The sequence below is a fragment of the Phocoena sinus genome, chromosome 1 (genome assembly GCF_008692025.1).
Source record: "Phocoena sinus isolate mPhoSin1 chromosome 1, mPhoSin1.pri, whole genome shotgun sequence".
Classification (NCBI taxonomy): domain Eukaryota; kingdom Metazoa; phylum Chordata; class Mammalia; order Artiodactyla; family Phocoenidae; genus Phocoena; species Phocoena sinus.
The window spans coordinates 3,149,285-3,172,347 of NC_045763.1; the positions used below are offsets into that span (position 1 = coordinate 3,149,285).

The 23,063-nt window shown below is 51.6% G+C and overlaps 1 protein-coding gene across 1 annotated transcript in view; it reads left to right on the forward strand.

Annotated features, from left to right (window-relative positions):
- Positions 1–22,311, forward strand: part of AJAP1 (adherens junctions associated protein 1) — a 62,182-nt gene extending 39,871 nt beyond the window's left edge. Inside the window, exons 2-5 of the mRNA XM_032604188.1 lie at positions 10,708–10,795; positions 13,046–13,288; positions 15,062–15,193; positions 22,277–22,311. Coding sequence (XP_032460079.1) covers positions 10,708–10,795; positions 13,046–13,288; positions 15,062–15,134 — 404 coding nt within the window. The 3' untranslated portion in view covers positions 15,135–15,193; positions 22,277–22,311. The remainder of the gene's footprint in view (positions 1–10,707; positions 10,796–13,045; positions 13,289–15,061; positions 15,194–22,276) is intronic.
- Positions 22,312–23,063: the final 752 nt, after the last annotated feature.

Sequence of the window (23,063 nt, forward strand, 5' to 3'; positions counted from 1 at the left end):
CTAGGATAACATCATCTCCAGATCCTTAAGTAATTCATTAAATCTGTAAAGACCCGATTTCCAAATAAGGTTTTATTCTGAGGTTCTGGGCGGATGTGGATTCTGGGGGGACACTGTTCAATCCACTACAGAAAGACCAAATCACGTGTCCCAGTGTCAGCTGTCTTGAGACTGGTGAAGTGTGCGGTTAAGACTGTGCCTCTGAGTGCACGGCCACCTCCCTGTGTGATGGCCCAGTCGGGGGACTGGCTGAAGGGTGTAGGGTGAGGGAGGCAAAAAAAGGAAAAGAGACTGTGGCTCTGGAGTCAGCTGTGAGGTGGATCGTGATTTTACAAATGTAGGGGAGGCTCTGGGCCTCCCGACCCTAAGTGACCCCCTGGCGTGCCTGAGTGTCACAAAGCTCAGAAGGTGTAGTAGCTTCCTGGGGCCCCCATGATACTGTCTCACAGACTGGGGGTGTTTAAACAACAGTTTATCCTCTCACTGTTCTGGAGGCCAGAAGTTGAGGCCAGTGTTGGCAGGGCCGTGCTCCCTCTGAAGGAGCTGGGGAAGCATCTGTCCTGGGCTCTCTCCTGGCTTCCAGTAGATCCTTGGCTTGTGGCAGCATCACTCCGGTCTTCTCCCTGTGTGTGTCTGTGTCCAAATTTCCCCTGTTGACAAGGACTCCAGCCATACTGGATTAGGGGCCACCCTCCTCCAGCATGACCGCATCTTAACGAATTACAGCTGCAACGACCCTATTTCCAAACAAGGTCACGTTCTAGGGCAGTGAGGATCAGGGCTTCAACATCTGCATTTGGAGTGCGGGGACACAGTTCAGCCCCATAATGTGGAGCAAACCCTGCTGCCTGTGAGTGGGGTCTCCCAAGCTCTCTGTGCCCCGCACCCCACCCTCCCTAAGATCCCAGGTCTGAATGGGCAGAGCTTGCCCTTCGGGTTGAGGAGGGACAGAGCTGAGATTTGGCTGAGAAGACGGTGCTGAGAAGAGTGAAGGTAGCTGGATGCATCCGCTGGGGTCTAGATCTGGCTGCCGTGTGACCGTGTTAGGCCTCAGTCTCCCTCCGTCTCCTCATCTGCAGCACTGGGTTCTCAAGTTCAAGTCTCCAAAAGCAAAGGAAGTTCTCAACTGAGGAACTTGCCCCCAGATGTGGCCAACCCAGGAATGGGACAGCGTTAGTTGAGGCTAATGTCAGGAGACGTTATCCAACGTCAAGTCCCTTTTGGAGGCTGCAGACAGCAGAGTGCATGTCATCATCCCAGGACCATGGTTCCACGGCCACTGGCCAATGCATGCAGAGAAAGGACAGTGGTACTCCAGTGGGCTATTCAGGGGAGCAGCTAAAGCACAGGTCCGAAGAAAGCCTGCTTGGGTTCGAGTCCCGTGTTTGCTGAGTCTCAGCTGTGTGTGCATAAAGGGTTAAGCTTGCTCAAAGGAAATTTCTTTTTTTTTTAATTTATTTATTTTAATTTATTATTTTTGGTTGTGTTGGGTCTTCATTGCTGCACGCAGGGTTTCTCTATTTGCGGCAGTGGGGGGAGGCTGCTCTTAGTTGCGGTGCACGGGCTTCTCCTTGGGGTGGCTTCTCTTGTTGCCAAGCACAGGCTCTAGAGCACATAGGCTTCAGTAGATGCAGCACGTGGGCTCAGTATTTGCGGCTTGTGGGCTCTAGAGCGGCAGGCTCAGTAGTTGTGGCGCATGGGCTTAGTTGCTCCACGGTATGTGGGATCTTCCCAGAGCAGGGCTCGAACCCACGTCCCCTGCATTAGCAGGCAGATTCTTAACCAGTGCCACTAGGGAAGCCCTCAAAGGAAATTTCTTGACCCCACCTCCTGGGAGGTCACCTCTCAACCCTTGGAATGTCCTGCCTGATAAGAGGGTCTTTGTTTACCTGGGACCTTGGACAGGGCACACAGTCTATGCTAATAAGGGGATTTACGGTGGGGGCCTTGGGCTACTGTGTCGGCTGACCTCTGGACGGGCTGGAAACCAAGGCCAGCCACATGTGGGAAGTCAGCCATGTGGACGTTACCAAGCACCAACCAGGAATCTGGACAGCCAGGCTCAGGGGATCTTCACTGGCCAGCCATACCCCATGCATGTTGTCACCATGGTCACTGGGAGGAATCAGTGCTGTCCATGCCTCCACTGGCAGGATGACTGGAAGCTCCTGGTCTCTCCTGGACTCTTCCCGTTGCTGACTTTAATCTGTAGCCTTTAACTGTAATAAACCGTACCTGGAGTATAACAGCTTTGTTCAGTGCTGTGGGTCCTTCTAGGGAATTATTGAACCTGAGAGTGGCCTTGGAGACCTCCCAGGCTGCACTGTGCAACCTCCCTGTGGAAACGGGGAGCATTTTTGTGCCCACTTCATGCGGTGGTGCTGAGCTACATGTGAACTAATTCACTGAGAATCACGGGTGGCATCACTGCCAACAAGAGTCACTTCACTGCATGGATTGGCTCGGCGGCCCATGAGTCAGTCCTGCACCCCTGCCCTTAGCCCCGTCTCTGCTATTAGTGAGGATGGGGCTGGAGGCAGAAGAGGGGTCATAACAGGGAAAGGACCATATTTCTCACGTTGCAGCCACAGAGGGTGTCATCTCCGGATGTGTCTGACCCACCAACCTCATGCTACCTCAATGATGGTGTCCGGGGAAGTCAGTTCAGATGGTGCGACGTGGGTTTGAGGAGTGGACACCCGTTTCTTGTCGTTCACGCATTTCTCCTGTTAGCAGACAGCCTTAGCACCTTTGATGTTTGGGTCCAGATCTTTCTTTCTTATGGGGCCATCCTGTGCATTGTAGGATGTGTGCTGGCATCTTTGATCTCTACCCACTAGATGCCAGTGGGACCACCCCCATCCCCTGTGCCTTCTGACATGTTCAGACATCTCTGGCTGAGGACCATGGTGGCAGCCTGGCTCTGAGGTCCTTATGGGATGATTCCTTGAGGTGTCAGCACAGCTGTTTCCTGGGTGAGCCTGTGTTCTCTCCACTGACGTCCTGCCCTGGGCTGGAGGGACTTCCAGTGGGTCGACACATCATCTCAACAGAGTCTTGGCTTCAAGCATGTCCATCACTCACCCCGTGGAAGGCTCTTCAGGGTCACTCAGAAAATGGTGTCTTCGTGACCCCGCCACCAAGCAGGTGCCCTTGTTTTTCTGTGAACGCCCCAGTTTTAGAAGGTACATTTTCCCTCAACAGCCTGCCCCCCACCCCCCAGGTGGCCGACTGCCTCAGAAAGAGCCCCTCATCCTTGGGGTGTCTCTTCCTCAAGAAAATGGGGCCGGCCTCTCGCCTGTCCCGCCATGGCTGCTGAGAGCTTCACCATGTTCCCAGAGACCATTTGTCAAAGACGTCCCGTGCAGTCAACATTTTGCAGTGTTTGTGGAAAAGGAATGGTCTCTTTGCGGTGGAATTGGCATTGTGGGCACTCACTGTCACCTGTCCAACACCTAGAGACAGACATTCTTGGATGCATTTGTCAATGGGTCTTTGTTTCCGTAACGCAGGCACACGAGAGCCCTGCTTTGTAAATGAGCCACTATAAACCCAGAAATGCCATCTCTTTGCCTCAATTCCAGGCCCTTGTTCCTCCCTCCATCCAAGGGTACCTATCACGCCACCCCTCCAGGACTAGAGGGAAGGTCCTGCAGTGGTCCTGCAGTGGTTGGTTCCTCACATGGACAGTTAATTCGGCTCCATTTAGTAAGAAATTCATCCAGACCAGAGATGGATTACCAATTTCCCCATCAATCTTCAGGGTCTGATCTTATTACAAACCACCACAAATATAACCATAAAAGCCCTATTGATTGATGCAGCGCTTGGTAATCCATCTGTCATCATCCATTATTCTGGGTATAATTTTTCATTATCTGCATGGCAGCTGATTCCTAGCACATTAGTATACAGTGGCAATTACCAGGAGCAGAAAGAACCCCTAAATTAGCAGGAACAATCACACCTGTCAGGAAAGGGAAGCAAGACTCCCCACACAGCTTGCTCTGTGCTCTGGAACCATGTCTGAATGGCAAAGAGTTTGAAGATTAATTCAATATTGACCTTGGAAGGTGGAGAGGAGAAAGTGGGTTGTTTTTTCCCCTTTCTTAGGGATCTAGAGTGCATGTTCCCTTAAAGTAACCACCTTGTCAACCCAGTCACAGCCCACCCAACAGCTGGCACAAAGCCTATTTGAGGATGGCCTTGCCCGGGATCAGTAAAGTTTATGGCACAGATGTTCCTGTCTGTGTTATTTAATGAGCACCAAAGACCTGACCAGAGGGAACAACTGGTGTGAGTGTTGAAGGTGTGAGTGTTGAGAGAAATTATTCAAGAAGAAGAGAAGTTTGGAGGATGCCCTCTTAAGAACAGTCCCATTTGTGGCAGAGAAAGCCCTGTCCGTAGACCAGTGGAGTAAGGTCTCTCTCAACACAAGGATTCTATGATCTGAACATTTTTTTAAATTAATTTTTATTGGAGCATAGTTAATTTACAATGTTGTGTTAGTTTCAGCTGTACAGCAAAGTGAATCAGTTATACATATATATATATATATCCACTCTTTTTTAGATTCTTTTCCCATATAGGTCATTACAGAGTACAGAGTAGTTCCCTGTGCTATACAGTAGGTCCTTACTGTCTTTTACACAATGAGGTTCCTTTTCAACCTAATGGAAAAATTGAGATAGACACGTAACTGAATTATTTCTGAGGGCCATAGGAGGGGCTCAATTGGTAAGATTCTCACTGATCTTCACTCTCCAGAAAATCAAGGATCCTGTTATTGAGTATCACAGAGTGATCTATTCTCAAGCTGGCTTCACATGGACATACCCAGTAGGGCGAAACTGCCCACTGCTGGTTGTTATGGACCCACTTGATAAGACAGAGGCTTGACTGTATTTGAAATTACCTTGACAGTGGCCAGTGAAGGTCTCAGAAGACTGTAGACCTTTGATTGTAGAGCAGGAAGGTTCTACAGAACCAAAAGTTGGGAGTTTGAGTCCCGACTTTAACCAACCATTCAAAAGAGATTCTATACTTCTGTATAGTTGATTAGCCACACCACCTTCAGCTATTCACCTAAATCAGGTTCTGCAGACTATAGCCCATGAGCCGAATCTGGCCATTGTATGTTTTTGTGAATAAAGTGTTATTGGCACACAGCTATGCTTATTGGTGTGCCATTGACCCACGGCTTCTCTTATGCAGGGTTGAGAAGTTGCAACAGAAACCATACTACCCGCAAAGCCTAAAATATTTACTATCTGGCTCTTCATGTCAAGGTTTGCCTACCCAGGATCCACACAAACTTAAGGGACTTACAAAGATGGGGAAACAACTCCTGGCATTTGGGGAGGCCTGAAGGATAGGACAGATGCTTGAAACACTACCCAACTTTCTTGAGTGGTTCTATTATCTTCTTAGGAGTGACCTCCCAAAGAGAAGAAAAGGATGAGGCATCCTTACGGGGTTTCCATCTTCCAATCTGCTTCCTACAAATATCATTCTTACCACGTGAAGACCCGGTCCTTGTTCAACCATCATGACTGTGGGGTCTGTGAGGTCTTCTTGTAGCCATCGATTCCTTATGTCTGGGGCCCAATGACCCATCAAAATGTATGGGCCAGACGTGGAAGCAAAAGGCTGTTTGTTTGCTTTGCAAGGAAAGTACGTGAGGAGCAGTAAGGAGTTTGCCTCTAACCAGTTTTGTTACCAAGAATGTGGTTACAGATTTGTTCGTCTGAAGTTCGATGTTTGATTTTTCCCTGGAACTCCAGTGTAGAGAATTGCCTTGTGTCCTGGCTCTGCAGGATAGGCAGTGGATTAAATGGATCATGGGTGTGAAGACAGGTGTAGAGAAGTCTTTCTAGATAGCATAGCTGTTATATTATTCTTGTATTTCTGCCCAGATGATCCTAGTGCTTATTAACCTACATATCATTTTTTTCCAAATTTTAACTTGGCAAGTCCTATGGAGAAATTTCACACAGAAGGCAGGAGAAGGACCTCCAGAACAAGGCAGATATTGGAATTATGTCATTACCTTTCTACCTGCTCCCCTAGTTTTTTATTCTCTACTTTTCAGATATCAATTTAAGAATATGCCACACAGCTGCTCTTGTAAGGTACTGTGTCAGGCATTATGTGTGTGGTGGGGTGGGCGTGTAGGGGTGGATATAAAGATGGTGAAGATTTGGCTCTTTCTTAAGGGCCTCAAAGATTCATGAGAACCTCAGGCAAAGGGCTGGTCTTCTATTCTTGCAGTCGTCAGTGAGGGGGTCCCTTGAGCCAACTGTCTTCCCCTCTGGGCCTCAGTTTCTTTCATCCACCAGAAGGAGAGAATCAATGCTTTCCCATCCTCACCCACAGAGGGATTGGGAGAGAATTAAACATCTAAGATACAGCTGTTCATGGAACACTTCCCTTCCAAGGACTTTGGTCACTGCAAATACTCAACTCAACAGAATTCCCTGGGTAACAAGATGTGAGGTCAAAAATCCGGTGATGGCCTGGGCCTTCTCTGGCCCTGCAGACATTAGAGCATGGACCACAGAGTGCCCTGCTCTTCCAAGGGAACTCTCAGTGCCTCTAGCTGGGCTTGGCCTGAATTTGGACAAATCCCTCCTATTCCTGTCAGCTCATTCCCATTCAGTGTGCTCGTTTACACTCCATAGATGTTGAATTGTCCTGACCTAGAAGATGGCATGTTTAGCCCAAGAAACAATGGTTTAGTTCTTGCCATGGAGTTTGGGGATGTGACCTGCCAAGATGGCTGGGAGGCTTTTGGAATGAGCCTGGAGCACTCCTTAAGAGATCTATCCATGGAAGGGGTGGTTAGGCTCAAGCACCAGCCTCCATAATTTAGAAGATTATTCTCCCCAAGAATATAGAGGGTAGAGGTGCCAGCCTCTCTCTTGGAAGATGCAAGGACCCCAGATCAAAGCCAAAACTGAGATGAACAAAGTCTGAGCTCAAAATCATACAATACTACTGCTCTTAGTATGGGCTTTGGGACCAGCACATTCTATATGCCCCAAGGAATTTACACAAACTTGCCCAGATGATTTTCACTTCCATAATTTATGATGATTGTATCTGCCTCTGAGGGTTGTTGCCAGGAATAAATGGGATAATACACACCTGACAATTGCTAATACTTGTTGAGCGTACTTGTGATCACCATCATCACCACCACCATCATCACCATCACCATTTCCATCATCACTATCACCATCAGCTCACCACCATCATCACCACCATTCACCATCATCATCATCACCATCGTCACCACCATCAACCATCATCACCATCATCGTCATCACCACCATCATCACCATCATCGCCATCACCATCATCACCACTTTCTCAACATCACCATCATCACCAACTCCATCATCAATATCACCATCACCATCATCATCACCATCACATCTCCATCATCATCATCACTACCACCATCACCATCACCATCACCATCATCATCATCACCATCGTCACCACCATCAACCATCATCACCACCACCATCACCATCATCGCCATCACCATCATCACCACTTTCCCAACATCACCACCATCACCAACTCCATCATCAATATCACCATCACCATCATCATCACCATCACCATCACCATCATCATCATCACTACCACCATCATCATCACCATCACCATCATCATCATCGCCATCACCGTCATCACCACTTTCTCAACATCACCACCATCATTTCCATCATCACTATCACCATCAGCTCACCACCATCATCACCACCACCATCATCACCACCATTCACCATCATCACCATCATCATCACCACCACCATCACCACCATCATCACCACCACCATCATCATCACCACCACCATCACCACCATCATCACCACCACCATCATCACCACCATCACCATCATCACCACCATCATCACCACCACCATCATCACCACCATTCACCATCATCATCATCACCATCGTCACCACCATCAACCATCATCACCATCATCATCACCACCACCATCATCACCATCATTGCCACCACCATCATCACCACTTTCTCAACATCACCACCATCACCAACTCCATCATCAATATCACCATCACCATCATTACCACCATTCACCATCATCATCATCACCATCGTCACCACCATCAACCATCATCACCATCATCATCACCACCACCATCATCACCATCACCATTTCCATCATCACTATCACCATCAGCTCACCACCATCATCACCACCATTCACCATCATCATCACCATCGTCACCACCATCAACCATCATCACCATCATCATCACCACCACCATCACCATCATCGCCATCACCATCATCACCACTTTCTCAACATCACCACCATCACCAACTCCATCATCAATATCACCATCACCATCATCACCACCATTCACCATCATCATCATCACCATCGTCACCACCAACCATCATCACCATCATCATCACCACCACCATCATCACCGTCATCGCCATCACCATCATCACTTTCTCAACATCACCACCATCACCAACTCCATCATCAATATCACCATCACCATCATATCACCATCATCATCATCACTACCACCATCATCATCACCATCACCATCACCATCATCAGCCTCCTCCCCATCACAGGGAGCACAGACACAGGAGGAGCACATCCTCTTCATGACAGCATGGCCATCTCTTGACTGGACCAGAAGGATTGTGTAGATGGAGGGTGAGGGAAGACTGAGCAGGCATCTTTCCTGGTTGTCCGTTAAACTGGACATCCATTTCCACCTCCCTCTGCCAACGAAGTCTGAGTTGGGTCTCAGGGAAGCTGGTGAATACATAGAGATTACTGAGGCAGCTGGGCACTGCATGGTGAGATTGAGGGTGGTCCCTATTGGCATAACTAGATTTCAGCCCCACTGGCAAGCTGATTTGGCAGTCTTAGAGGGAAGGCAAGCCGGCTCAGAAATTTGTAGTACATGCCACATATTGGGCACAGGTACATGGGAAGCCATTGGCCAGAACCAACAGTGAACACTGCCACTTAAAAAAATGTGCACCAGAGAATCTGTTCCTGAGGCTGGACACCATGGCTGAGTTAGTCAAAACTGTCACTGACTGGTTTGCAATAGGTGCTTAGTAAATTATTCTTGAATCAATGGGTAAAAGAATGAATGAAGGGAGGCCCATGGCATTCATGGATTTTTCTCGTTTTCCAAGTGGTGCCTACCCTGCGGACTCAGGAAGGGAATTCCTTGGGACAAACAGAAATAGCCTGGAAGAGAGGCCGCCCAGAAGAGAAAGCTTGTTTTCTGGTCATGCCGACTTTGAATCATTTATTAACAACTCCCCCCATGAGGATCATATTCGGTAGAGAGGTAACACCTGTTTGTGAGACTGTGTCCTTGAGAGGCCGCCAGAAAAATCTTACACTCTGAAACCCTCCACACTGGACCATGCACACGCAGTGTTCTCACCCCAGGACATGCCAGGTTCTCAAGTGTGATGGGTAGGCCTCTGCACATGGATGTCTGGAGTGGAGAGAGACAGACGCTCAAATGAATGGCGGAGGTGAAAGAACATGGGGAGTCAGCACTCCCAGGGGGCAGGGTGCTGCCACTTGCAGGGGTCTCTGCAGAGCCCCTCACAGCCTTTGGCCCCCAGCTCCTCAGGTGTGGTTCTTGCTGACGGGAGGAGGGTGGGGCCAGAGCCCTGGACCTTTCAAGTGTCCCTCACTGACCAGCAGATTCAGCCCTAGTGTCCACATCCCAGAAAGGATGTAACAGATGAATTGTCTGGAACCTAGCCAGGGAGGGGACAAGAGGTGTTACCGGCCTGTCTTTTCTCTCTCCCTCTGCATCTCTGGTTGATGAAAGATGATACAGGAGGAGGCGGGCAGAGGAGAGAGTTCCTGTCCTCTGCCATCCTGGTCCTCACGTGGGGTTTGCAGACAGCTCTCGGTCAGGGCTCTGGCTGCTTCTGGAGTGGCCAGTCCTGCTGTCCCTGTCCTGCCATTTCCCCTGTCCCCTCCCCCAGCCACGTATATACACACACAAGTGGAGACAGAGCCGTGAGGCCAGACTGCAGATCCTCTTCTGGGACTTCAGGAAGCATCTGAGGCTGGGCCTGGATCTTTTATTCCCTGGAAGCTCATCTGGCAGTGAACTTCTTGGAAAGTATTCTGGAAAGGGGAAGATGCTCCCCAGTGATCCAAGTGCCTGAGTCTATAAGGGTGTCAACATACATGTCTCTCTTCCCCACCTTCCCAGTAAATCCTGGGCCATCCTGGCTCCTCCTGGGTCTGGCCAAACCCTGCTCCCACTTGCAGGCCAGCTGCCCTGGTGCCCAGACTGGAGGAGCAGAACTTACCCAGGTTGGGAGGAGAGAAAGGAGGGGTGACAGTGCTTACCTGTGCCAGGTGAAGGGCTCGGCAGGTGCAAGAAAGGACACGGCTGCCCAGGGGCCGGGTCATAGCTCAGGGACTGAGAGAGGCCAGGCTGGGGCTTCCCTTCCTGGGCTCCAGGTGAGAGCAGCCCCAGTACCCACAGCGTGTGGCAGGCCCTGTCAACGTGGGCCCCCTGCCAGGGTGTGTGCACATGATGGGACCCGGGATTCAGAGCCGGGTTGATGGGACAGGTCGCCACACCCCCATTCCTGGGCCCCTTCATCTCATGCCCCTGGTTTCATTGCCCCCCTCCCCCTTTCTCTGTTTCCAGGTTTGGCGGTCCATCAGATCATCACCATCACCGTCTCCCTCATCATGGTCATAGCTGCTCTGATTACAACTCTTGTCTTAAAAAACTGGTAAGGATCCTCGGCCCTTCTGGCCTGGAAACGGGGATCAGTAGGGGTCCCCGGGGAAGCACGCACAGAAAAGTCCTTACTTTTCAAACGCGATCTTGGCTCACAGCCCAGGGAATTGTTTCTCTGTTTGGGATGGAGAACAGCACGCAGCTCCTGATCTGCTAAACCCTCTCACCTTTGCCCCGGGCAGCTTGGCTGGCTGGTGAGGGTGTCGCTCCCTGACACTGCCCTTCTGGTGGCTTTCTCTGCAGCAGGACACGAGCCCCGGCCTCCTTGACTTAGTTCCTCAGGCAGCACGTGTCCTGTTCCCAAAGCCCATCCCTTGGATCCCAGTGCCCCTTTGAATGTCACCCTCCCAGTGCAGTTTATCCTTATTTCCCACCGGCAGCCTGGGTGGGGTCCCTGCCTGCCCCTCCTTGTCCTGGGCTGTCCTGGTCTCTTTCTCCTGCCTTCTTCTCACAGCCGTTCTGTGTCTGCTGAACTAGGTTACTGCTTTGCTCCAGGCGGCCTGTCTTTGCCTACTTCCTCCTGGAAATTGGCCTACTTTGAGGTTGGCCTTGGCTGGGTGTACACACCTGCTACACCCCTGGGAAAATCAGGGAGCTTCTGGCTAACCCTGCTGCTCGCATGCCTCCCAGGCCCCTGTCTGCCTGCAGTCACTCCTCCAGCAAACGAGGCTCCTGTTAACATCAAAGCTGAACGGCCCTTGTGGAGTCATACGCCCAAATCATCCCCCTGCTGACCAGTGGTAGGAAGTCAGACAGGCTGATGGGAGGGAGCTGCCCTCCCATCCTTCTGTTACCTGGAGCCTCCAGGTAACAGAAATGCATGGAAATGCAAGAGAAAGCCAGTCTCCAGGATTAGAGAGGGTGGGGAGGGGAGTGGCATCACCCAGAAGAGACCAGCAAGGCCTTGACACTCCTGATGGCCGGCAGTCCCAGGACCCGGGGCATTTTCTGGGGCAGATGACAAGGATAACTGTGAGCTCCCAACAGGGCATCTTGGGCAAGGCTGGCTGTCCAGAGAAGGGGCTCTGGAGCCCTGGACCACAGGGATGTTTAGCGGGTCCAGTCCCGCTGGCCATCTTGGTGAGGGAAAGCCCCTCCCCCAGAGGAGTCCTCGGACTTTGTGACTTTGAAATAGGCAGGCAAGCTTCCTCTTGGTTTGCCCACACTTTTGGGTTTACAGCAAACCCTCAAAGAGTCCTTTGGGAAGGACGACTCAGGGCAGTGGATGAGTGGTTCCATGACCTTGGGGGTGTCCCCTGGCTTTCACATCCATCTTCTTACCTCCGTTTATGGGTGGATCTTCCCCACCAGCAATCAGGATTTCTCTCATTGGGAAGACGAGGCGGGAAGTTAACACAATTTATGGGGAGACGGGCTCACATTCCCGCCCCTTGCAGAGCCCCCTCGCTTCGCAAAGGCTCTGAGCATGAATGGGGGGGAAAGGAGGAGAACCGGTGTCCTGATGAGGTGCCCCCCGTCTCCTCCTCTCTTCCCTCCTCTGTGGGGATAGCGCTTCCTTCCATCCTTGTGAACTTGCCCCTCCGGGGGTTGGGAGGGTTCCCTGCGTACCTTCTCCATCAAATCCCTTGGCCAACAAGGGTGGGACCCCCGTGTCTGGTCTACACAGCGTCTGGAAGCCTCTGTGGTCCAGAAGAACAGGGAATTAAGGTGGGTACTTCCCGGGGCACAAAGCACAGTTCTCTCCATAGGTCCCGATGGTCCAGTTTCATTTCCGACTTGTGAGCCTGGGCAGAGGAGGGGCTGAGGATAAGGGTTCCCCAGTTTTAACTCTCCCCAAAGATAATTGCATGGTCCATTCCAAATGAACGATGGCCACCCCGACCTGTGCACATGGCTTTCCCCATGGGCACCCATCACAGTTTCCATCCCATCCAGGTGTTCCTGGGGAAACTGAGTCAGCGCCTCTGCCCAAGCTGACATTCTTTGGCCAAACCAGGCCTCCACTCTCCGATAACACAGGTCAACCCCTTACCTTCTAATCCTCCCAGCAATAATGGCCGCATTTAAAACTCAAATTTTATTTTATTTTTTTTTTGAAAAAAGAGCTGATTGCTTGATTGTGGTTGATCTTTCTGAAGAGGCTAGGAATTACCATTTAATATTAAATGGTGTATAATTCATGCCTGGAGATAAAGGTTCCACAGTGTAAGCACTGGAGGTGTTTGAGGGTCTCGGCGTCTGCCCATCCCCCCACCCCCACCCTGACTCCTCTCTCCTCCAGCTGCGCCCAGAGCGGGAACCCTCGTAGGAACAGCCACCAGCGGAAGGCAAACCATCAGGAGGAGAGCTGCCAGAACCTGACGGACTTCACGACCGCCCGGGTGCCCAGCAGCCTGGACATCTTCACGGCCTATAACGAAACCCTCCAGTGTTCACACGAGTGTGTCCGGGCGTCTGTGCCCGTGTACACCGACGAGACGCTGCACCCAGCCGGGGAGTACAAATCCACGTTTAACGGGAACCGGTAAGCACAGGCTTGGGCCAGACCCGGCCGCTGTCCCCTCCTGGGGATGCAGGGGCTGTTTATCTGTGTCAGGCGGCCTTCCCATCTCTTTGTGATGGTCCAGGCAAACACAGGCAGCTAAGTTTGCTGAGAAGAGACCAGAGGGGCACAGTAGACGTAAAATGGTGCTAAGACATCCAGCAGCCAGTGTTCACTTCCAGACCCCTGCGCTTGGTGGACGGACTTGTCTTACCCGGCCCTGGATCCCGCATGGCGGAGGCTGAGCGGGCATTATGGTGCAGAATCCAAAAGCCAGCCTCACAGTCTCAAGCCTCCCAAATGTCAACAAATCACGATTGGTCCCCTCCCCGGTCAATATCTCTGAACCCCCATCACTAAAATGTCAGCAGCAAATCTCGCAAAGATATCAAATACCAACCAGACTCCCGGTTATTAAACACTCCTTTTTATGAATCATATGTAATGCCTCAAAGAAGACATGCCTCTAAAACCATCCCTGGGAATATTTAAGAAACCCTTGAGTCAGCTTCTGAAGGTTTATCCAGAATTAGATTAAAACATCAATAGCTATTTTTTTTTTAAAGGGAGCACACACTCATGCATCATTTTGTAAATTAAAAGAAAAAAGAATTCTCCAATAACTTAGAGATCTTAGGAAGAAATGAGCAGGACACCAGGCTGGCTTGAGGGGCCCACAGTCAGTGGCAGGAGTGGCGGCTGGGGACACTGCCCAAGGTGCCCTACGGGGCTTCTCCCAGAACCCAGGTCGAGGAGACTCGGGGGGACCTTCAGCTGTTGTGCCCGTAGTTAATGTCACTTTGTCCTGTCCTGGAGAGCGAGTGGGTGTTCCTTAAACACCCTCTGCTTCTCCTCTCCTTTTGTCTCCACACCAGACTCTGCCGTATTGTCTATCTGAGATGCTCCCTCCCCAGAGGAGGAGGGTGGAGAAACCTCAGAGAGCAGAAACCTCAGGACCATCCTTCTAAATGACTTTGCTTTTACTCGACAGCATTTGGGGAGCTCGTGGGTTGCACTCCAGCCTTCCAGAAGGACGAGTTCACAAAGAATTGGCAAAAGGATTTTCAAAGCATTTCACTGAATGCGTGTGTGCCTGTCTGGATGTAAATCCCGGCCAACCAGTGCTTCAGGCTTTGGGGGAAGAGGGGGAAGGGAGTGGATGGGTCTTGGTGTTTCGCTGTGTCTCTCGCTGCCCCTACGTCATAGGAGAGCCCTGTCCACGTGCAGGGTGGGCATAGCTGGCTGGTGTGGAAGCGCTGGAGGGAACAGGTTCTTGCCCTGGGGCTGAAGGTGAAGCTCTGTTGGTTCTCACTGGCCTTGGGAAATGGTAGCTCGGTCTCAAAGGGGATGAAACACCTGGTGGCAGGGGGCATGCGCGTTTTAGGCATCAGGCCCTGCCCTCTCTAGAATGTGCAGTAAAGTGGGTAGAATCTCTGCCCTCAGAGGCAGAGACCCTGAGCTTTGCCTTGTCCTGGAAATCAAAAACTGAAATCTGGAGATGGTACCACCGTGGGTCTCAGCACCAGATTCCTCCCATGTGTGGATCCCTCAGGCTGCATGTCCTCCGAGGCCTTCCAGGGTAGAAGGGAGCCCTGGGCAGCATGGGGAGGGGAGGCCAGTGGGTCCAGGCCGAGCATCACCTTCCTGGGATTCTTTTCGACTCGAGAAGCCAGTTTTCTGCCACAGGTCTGAGCCGGCCTGGTTGTCAGGTGTTATGTACCAGCCCTGGTGAGCCCGTTTTTCTGCTTACTGCAGACCCTCTTCTTCTGATCGGCATCTTATTCCTGTGGCCTTTGTGTCTGAGAAATGGTTTGAAATCTCCTGCTGACTGGCCGAAGGCTTTTTTACCTCCTGGGGGCAGGGCAGACGCCATGTGTCTGTTTTATGGTACGTACCTCTTTTATTGGACCTTGATTGGTTTTCCCTTGGCCTCCCCTTTCCCACCCCCATCTCGCCTCTGGGATAACTGGGAGCCCTTCTGGACATGACAGGCGAAATTCCAAGGGCATCACCGTTCTGGATGCAAACCAGAGGGTTGGGATTGTGGTCTCTCTGCTGCACTTGTTAGAAATGCCCCATGTCCTGGAGGAAGGGAGTAACAGACTCAGGAACCCCCTGCTTGGCACCCTGGCCATTTCCGTCAGTGCCGTTCCATCCCCTAGGATGGCCTGTAGGGCAGGGAACACCAGTTCTGGAAACAAGCTACAAGTACACCTCTCATTTCCCGCAATGAGAAGAGATCAGGGCCCCAGCCAAGTGGGCAGACGTCATGCCTCCATCACATCTTTACATGGCGGGGAGAGGTGGGAGAACACAGAGTGAAATTAAAATACAATTTTGAAATATAAGTATAAGAGATAAGAAAGACAATGGTAAAGAAAGAAAGTGAAGAGTTGAGACATCTACTAATTTGAAGCCAGGGACCGGTACCAAAACAGGATGAGTTTTCCACGCTCTGCTGGATAGGAACATTTGGTTTGCTTTCAGTGATATTGACTTTGATGCTCAGGTTAAATTGCTTTCTTCTGTGCCGAACCTCCCAAACACGCGAGCTGCTGGGGGGAAGAGCATCTCACCCCGTGACTGCACATTCTGGATGCACAGTCAATAGAGGCGACCAGGGTTTTTGGTTTTTTATCGTTTTCTCTTCTGATGTTATAGGTTTTTCAAAGGATGACATCTGCTCATCCACACAGAGCATCTTTTTCCCCCCAGATATTCCTTCTAAGTGTGACGTCAGATTCCTGCCAGGAGCAGGGAACCCAATTTCTAGGCTTATTGATATTTAAAAATTTTTTTTCCCTTACTTTTGCTCATCTTCTGATACGGGGACTGAGCGGAAAATGCCATTGTCAGAGTCAGGGGAGGGCCTGGGGCAAGGGTGGTGTCTTCTTGGGGTGCACATGGGACCCTCAGAGGCCTCTGCTTGCAACACTTAGCTGGGGTCCGGGGGCCCAGCTGCTTTGAGAAGCAGGTGTGAATCAATCAGTTCCTAATCCCAGCCCTAGTGAATTGCATCTTTGCTCCAAATCAAATCTCCAGCCCTCACTTCCTGTCCCAAAGCCAAAATGATCCACTTAGCTCTATGTTCAGCTGATGGATGAAGGAATATGATGAGATTAAAAGGGAAAGTGACCCTCCCCACCCAAAGGCCTTTGCTGAGATGTGCAGGTGAGGCAGGTAAGAGGAGGTCTGTTCCCAGCATTCAAGGGCCAGATGCCCTGGGCATGGCTCATCCACCAGAAATTTGTGACTTTGCCTGGATATGATTCCTCATTAAGGCCACGGGTGAGCTCCCTTTGGAGTTCTGACTAGGCCAGCGATGGGGAGCCTGCCCGTTAGCTGCGGAGTTCCTGCCTGCCTGATGACGCCTCTGCAGGGCGGCCAGGTGGGCACCAGCATCTCTGTAGGGATTTCAAAAATGCATAAACGCATAAGGCATTGACCTGGGAGATGCCAGCTGTGCGCATCAAAGACCTCTGCTTTCTTCCTCCAAGAGCTGCAGGCCTGCGGCCCTGGAGGTGGACATGCCTTCCACTCCAGGTAGCACCAACCTGGGGCGGGGTGGGGACAGTTCCCTAATGGGACATTCACATGGCAGCTCACTGGAGCACTCTTGATGTCTAGAGACTCATTCGGTCTTCTCAGCAGTGCATCTTACAGAGGAAACTGAGGCCCGGCGAGGGGAGGTGACTTGCGTGAGGGCAGTCAGGTTGTAAGTGGTAGGGCCACGTGACCCCAGGTCACCTGGCTCCAGGGCCATGCTCTGACCACCGGTCAGAGAGCCTTGACTGCCATCCCCCGTGGATGCCTCTGCCCCATTGTGTCCCCGGCCCGACCCCAAGTGGGAAGAGGCTTGGGTCCAAGTGGGAAGAGGCTTGGGTTGTGGGAGATGAGGGTGGGCTTTCCAGCTGCCTTGGCATCCCTGCTGGGGACACTCAGCCTGACTCTGCAGGGCAGGGACATTGCAGGTGGGAGGCCAGCCCCCGAGCCTCCAAAAGCCTGGGCCGAGGACCTCCTCATTCACATCGGAATATGGAGCCACCTCCCTGGCTTTAAAAGAAAATCAAACTGGGGGGGAAAAGGTGCTTTTATTCACGTCTTTGCTCCAGAAGACCTTCCTGTCCCATTAGCCTGTTTCTCTCTCCAGCAGCATGGGGCACAGAAGGAGTGGGATAGGCTCTCCCCACGTGCCACCCTAGATGGCCCCGGGGACCATGTTCTCAGGAAAGTGTCTGGACCCCACTTCCCAGCTCCGCCCGAGGAGCTATTTCAGGACCACCCCCATCTACAGGAGGGGGCACCTCTGTGTCGGAAGAGTTCAACCCACTCACGTGGATCTCAGGTGGGCAGTTTGGGGAGGTGAGAAGAGGCGACGGGACTTACTGGGAGTTTGGCCACGCTCAGACACCGTGCCTGCAGACTCGGGGCAACAGCTTCCTCCAGCCATCTCCTCCCGCAGACACGGACCAGGAAGACCCCGCGAGCAGCCTTGTTAGTCCTTGATAAATGCTTCCACATCCCTTCGCTGTGTCTCGAACGGATGGTTTATCACACACTGGGAGGAAAGCATTTGGATTCAAAGTATCCCTGATGCTTACAATTAGTGCGTGGACATGAAGATGGAGTGGTGAAGAGCCAGGAAGACGGTTCAGATTTACTGGGGTTCTTATTGTCCCTTAAATAAATAGCAATTAATACGAAAGCATTCAATTAAGGTTTAAGAGCCAGCGGAGATATTTATCTCTTGCATAACTGTTAAGCCTCTCCAAATGCATTTTTAATGATGCTACAGCAGTTTGTTACCGCCGCGTCTTGCACGCACACGCTAACCCACACGTACAGCTGGGACCTGAGCCCCGCCCAGTGCTGGGGTTTGTGCACACAGGTGACCCAGCCTGGGCAGAAGTTAAGCCTGTTTGCCTAGATTCAACCTCTACGAGAGATTCCGGCAAACCCTTGCCTCAAACCCCCTCCGTGGTGGAGCCTGATTGAATGCTCTGGACGAGACAAAATGAGGTGGCCTTTCCTGCTCCGAGGAAAGGGACCTTGGACACACACCTTTCATTGGCTCTTGGGCTAATTTCCTGTCATTTTTCACGTAGCGAGTAAACTTCAGAGAACCTCATCAGTGTTCAGATCTTTCTGTCTGCCAAGGCCACTTCATTCCGAACCCAGCCTGACAAGTCATAAAAGCTCTTGCATCTGAAGCAAGTGAGAAATAAATCCTGTTATTATTATTTTCAAAAACACGCCAAAGATATAACTAATAAAACAAAAAAAAACAAGAAACGCACCTGAGCCTTCCCACTTTGTTCTAAAAAATACATTAACGGAATATCCAGCTTCTGTAAATCAAAGGAACGTTTTCTTCAAAGCAACATCCGGACCCTCCTGGAAACCATTCTCTCCCCAAGCTGAGAACCAGCACCAAGGAAACCGGTGGGGAAGGAGCTTTTTTCGGGAAGTGGAGAAACTGACTAGAGGCTCCACGCTCCAGGAGGCCTTGCTGCCTTCTGCCTGTTCTCTTTGTTCTGCAAAAGCAGATGCTGATCTTTAAGCCCAGGACCCCCTGTGTGGTTCGCAGCCCGGGGTGCCCAGGAGCCGAGCATCCCCTTCTGAGCAGCAGAGGGCACTGGTTTCTCCCAAGTCAGAATTCATCCCGGATCCGATCACTCAGATCTCTCAGCAGCCACAGCTTTGCTTTCTGGCCCAGAGTCTTGCATGCACACCCTCGCCGGGTACACAACCTCGCCGGTGCCCTTCTCCAAGCAGGACGCACCTCCCCCTCCCGCCCCTCCCAGGGTTATTGCCAGGCTGAGAGGCTCTTGCTCTGAGCCTTTGGAGCAGAAAAACCCGAGCCCTCCCCCACGAGCTGAGTGTAAGCAGCAGGGTTTCAGCTGGAATGTAGGGCAGGCCTGGAAGATGGCCAGGTAGCCTCAGACCCCTCCTTCTTCTTGCAGGGGACAGTCACCTCTGCAGGAAGCCAGCACTGCTGTTCCAATGGCAACTCAAGGCGCAGAGTTGGAGCCATCGCTCCCTCTCTCTCTCTCTCTCTCTCTCCTTTTTTTCATCCTGAGATGCCAGATAGAAGCAGATGCTGGAAGGTTTGGAAGAGGCTTGGCCCCCATGTGGCCCAGGAGCCCCTCCATCCATCCTCCCAGACAGGCAACATGTGAAGGTCATTCCAGGCAGATAAGGGGATGAGGACAAAGCTGCTTTCACAGAGATGCCTCTTCTCTGAGTTTCATCCGGTGTTGATTTTTCTCCCCAGGCCAGGCTCCAAGCTGGCACCTGGGCAAACCTAGGTGGACCTGGCAGGCACCCTGTGACACTTGGGTGATATGTGACATATATATGCTCAGATACAAACCAGTGCAGGTCGTCCTGTGCCTGAGGAGCCATAGAACCGATGCTCTAACAGAAATGAAACAGAGAACATGTTTAGGAAAGGAGAGGGTATCCACAAAGGCCTCCCCAGGGAGGTGACCGTCAGCAGAAACTTGGGGGGAGATTTGCGATTTGAGGCCAGGGTGCCACCTGGAAGGGGGAGAAGGAGAGGGAGAGGGAGGGATGGGGGAAGAGGGGGCGGGACCTCGTCCTGAAGAATCTGAGGAGACACTGTAGAAGCACTGAAGACTTTTAAGTGTCAGATAATATCTGTTTGGAAAAACCCCTAGGAGACACTAGCCCCAGGGAAGGAGCAGAAGCGGCACCTCCCTTGATCTGTCTGGTTAAGGTCACAAGAAAGGACAGGAGAGCAGCCCCAGGCTACAGTTCTCAAGGAAACCTTCCTTCTTAGGGGAGGAGGCCCTGTGGCTCACAGCCCCACCCTGGACCCGCCTGAGGGTGGAGAGGGGGCGGTGGTCATCCTGCTGCTGGGACAGCGGGCAGCAGCTCAAGCCGGAGACTGTCCCAGCACTGGGCAAATGGTCACTAGGCCCAGCTTTTAGTGTCCCCATATTTTTTCAATGTATTTTTAAAAATTTTAAAATTGTAGTAAAATATACAGAACATAAAATTGATCATTTTAACTGCTTTTAACAGGACAGTTCTCTGGCATTAAGTACATTCACAATTGCTTTGCGCAGCCATCACCACCATCCATCTCCAGAACTCTTCATTTTCCCAAACTGATTTTCTGTCTCCCTTAAACACTAACTCCTCCAGCCCCTAACACCCAGCATTCCACTCTTCATCTCCATGACGACTCTAGGGACCACATATAAGGGGGGATCACATAGGATTTGTCTCCACATTTTTTTAACTTTCAAAAGATTAGAAAGGGGCTTCCCTGGTGGCGCAGTGGTTGAGAGTCCGTCTGCTGATGCAGGGGACACGGGTTCATGCCCCGGTCTGGGAAGATCCCACATGCCGCGGAGCAGCTGGGCCAGTGAGCCATGGCCGCTGGGCCTGCTCATCCAGAGCCTGTGCTCCGCAATGGCAGAGGCCACAGCAGTGGAAGGCCCGCGTACCGCAAAAAAAAAAGATTAGAAAACAGATAGACATACAAGAGGGACATTCCTCTCTGTTTTAACCACCTCCCACCCCCAAATCCTAGAAAGCGGAGGAGGCGGGAGGGGCCAGGGCACAGCTGGAATAATGCTGCCGAGAGTGGTCCAGCACACATCTGACGGGATGTCCGTTTCATCACACGCGATGACACCCCTGCTCACAGCAGGGCAGGCCATCCCACAGGAGATGAGTAGATGCCCCATGTTGGCCTCCTGGAGTTGCCCAAACAGGAGTCATTTAGAGGTAAAAGGCAAGGCAAGGTGATGAGCAGGGGCCCTGCCTTCCTCGTCCAGACTGGGAGGGGTCCTGAAGAGGGAATAGGCACCGCCACCCCCTCCCCACGTGGAATAGACTTTGGCATGCCAATGCCCTTGGAGAAGATGACGGAGTCAGTGCTGACCAGATGCTCTCCTGCGGGCTGCAGGTGTGTCCCCCCACCTGGATGCCCTTCAGCCCTCTGTCCTGTCGAGGATCATCCAGCGGGCTTATTTGATTCAGGAGAAAGAACCCTACCCCCTACTCTCTTTCAAAGAAGGGTGCCATGACCTTCTTCTTTATACCATTTGAGGGTCCACATTTCCTGCAGTGTGGGTGCAGGTTAGGGCTCTGAGTGACAGCAGAGAGAGGCATGGCCCCATCCTCATAATGGAGCTGCAGCTTTGAGCCAAAGCCCCTCCGGCCTGAGCCGTGGGGCGTCCCGACTCACCTGGCCGTGCCTGGGATGGCTGTAGTTCTCTGAGTCCCTGGGGGATGCTGACTTCGGGGTCTGTCACTGAGGTAGGATGACTCTGGCGTCCCCACTTTCCGAGGTGGCACCCCAGGCTGGGCAAGAGCCACCGGCTTCTTTGCAGCCCTCTGACCTGGCCTGCAAGCATGGTGGTTCACGTTCTTTCTGTCTCCAGCAAGATCACCTCTTGGGGAGATCCGGGAGGTGGTTTTTCTGACGCAATCCGTTAGCCTCTCCTGAGTCCCAGCCTCAGCGAGCGTCCAGCTGAGCAGTGGATTGAAATGGACTCCATTGCTTCCCATAGCCCCTCTGTAGAGCTGGCGGTCCCTCTGCCTGTGGTGGTGGGAGCTGAAAGGGAGCAAGCAGGATGCTGGATGCATTCAGTCACCTGCAGGCCTGGGGTGCCACACCCCTTGTAAGTTAATGCTGGGGGTGGGCCCAGCACCCTCTTGTGAAGCCCAGACCCCCCTCCCACGCAGGCAGGAGGACCACTCCATCAGTTACCGTAGTTAACACGAGGTTCCCCCCCCCGGGATTCCTAGCATGTGTACCAGCCCCTGGTGACCAGGTCCAGTGAGACAGCCTTGGCATCCCCAGGACACTTGGGTGTCATTAGCCAGGGAGCTGTGCACCTGGGTCTCGGTGACGGAGGCTCAGAGGAGTTGCGTAGACACCTCCTGCCCTCAGCTCGCTGCCATTTAATCTCTCCTTGTTTTCTTTCCATGCAGGATTCCGTTGGTGAACCTGTAAAAAAAAAAAAAAATTACAAATTACAAAAAAACACAAAACCTAAAACTAAACTATCTAAGGGGAGTGTCCCCACACCTACCACTTCTGTTTGCCGGTGGGGAACTCACAGAGCAGGACGCTATAGGCCAAATATATTTTTATAAAAATGCCGACGCCTATGGGGAACTGCCTTCTCCGAGAGATTCTTTGGGGAACAGAAAGAAGATGGTCCAAGAGAAAGAGCTGGAGACAGAGAAAGGGCAGGAGGACACACCGGAAGCTGGGATTTGTACTGCGATTTTGAACCTGTGCCAATAATACCATTATGTGCCATGTACTGACCCGAGAGACTTGGTGACAAAGCCGAAGCCAAGCAAACCACGAGGAGAAATCTTACAGAAAACAGGAGTGGGCATCTCTGCCGATAGAGTTGCTATTTCTGGTTAATGTACATATATAAATATATAAAGACACACACACACACACACACACACAAACACATACACACACACCCCTTTTTTGTACTGTAGCAATTTTTGAAGACCTTCAATGTTCCTTTTTAAAGAAAAAATGTGTTCTCGGTTACAAAATCCGATTTCTTTAACATGCTTAGTATGAACAGAATGAACTGGTGTTTTCTACTTTGCAAACACACACAGGCATACATGTGCATACACACACACGTACGCACATATATATGCATATATCGGAAATACAGCTCCGCGAGCGAGCGTCTTCTTCCTGGTGACCTGGTGTCCCACTGCCATCCATGCCAGGTGGCCTTGA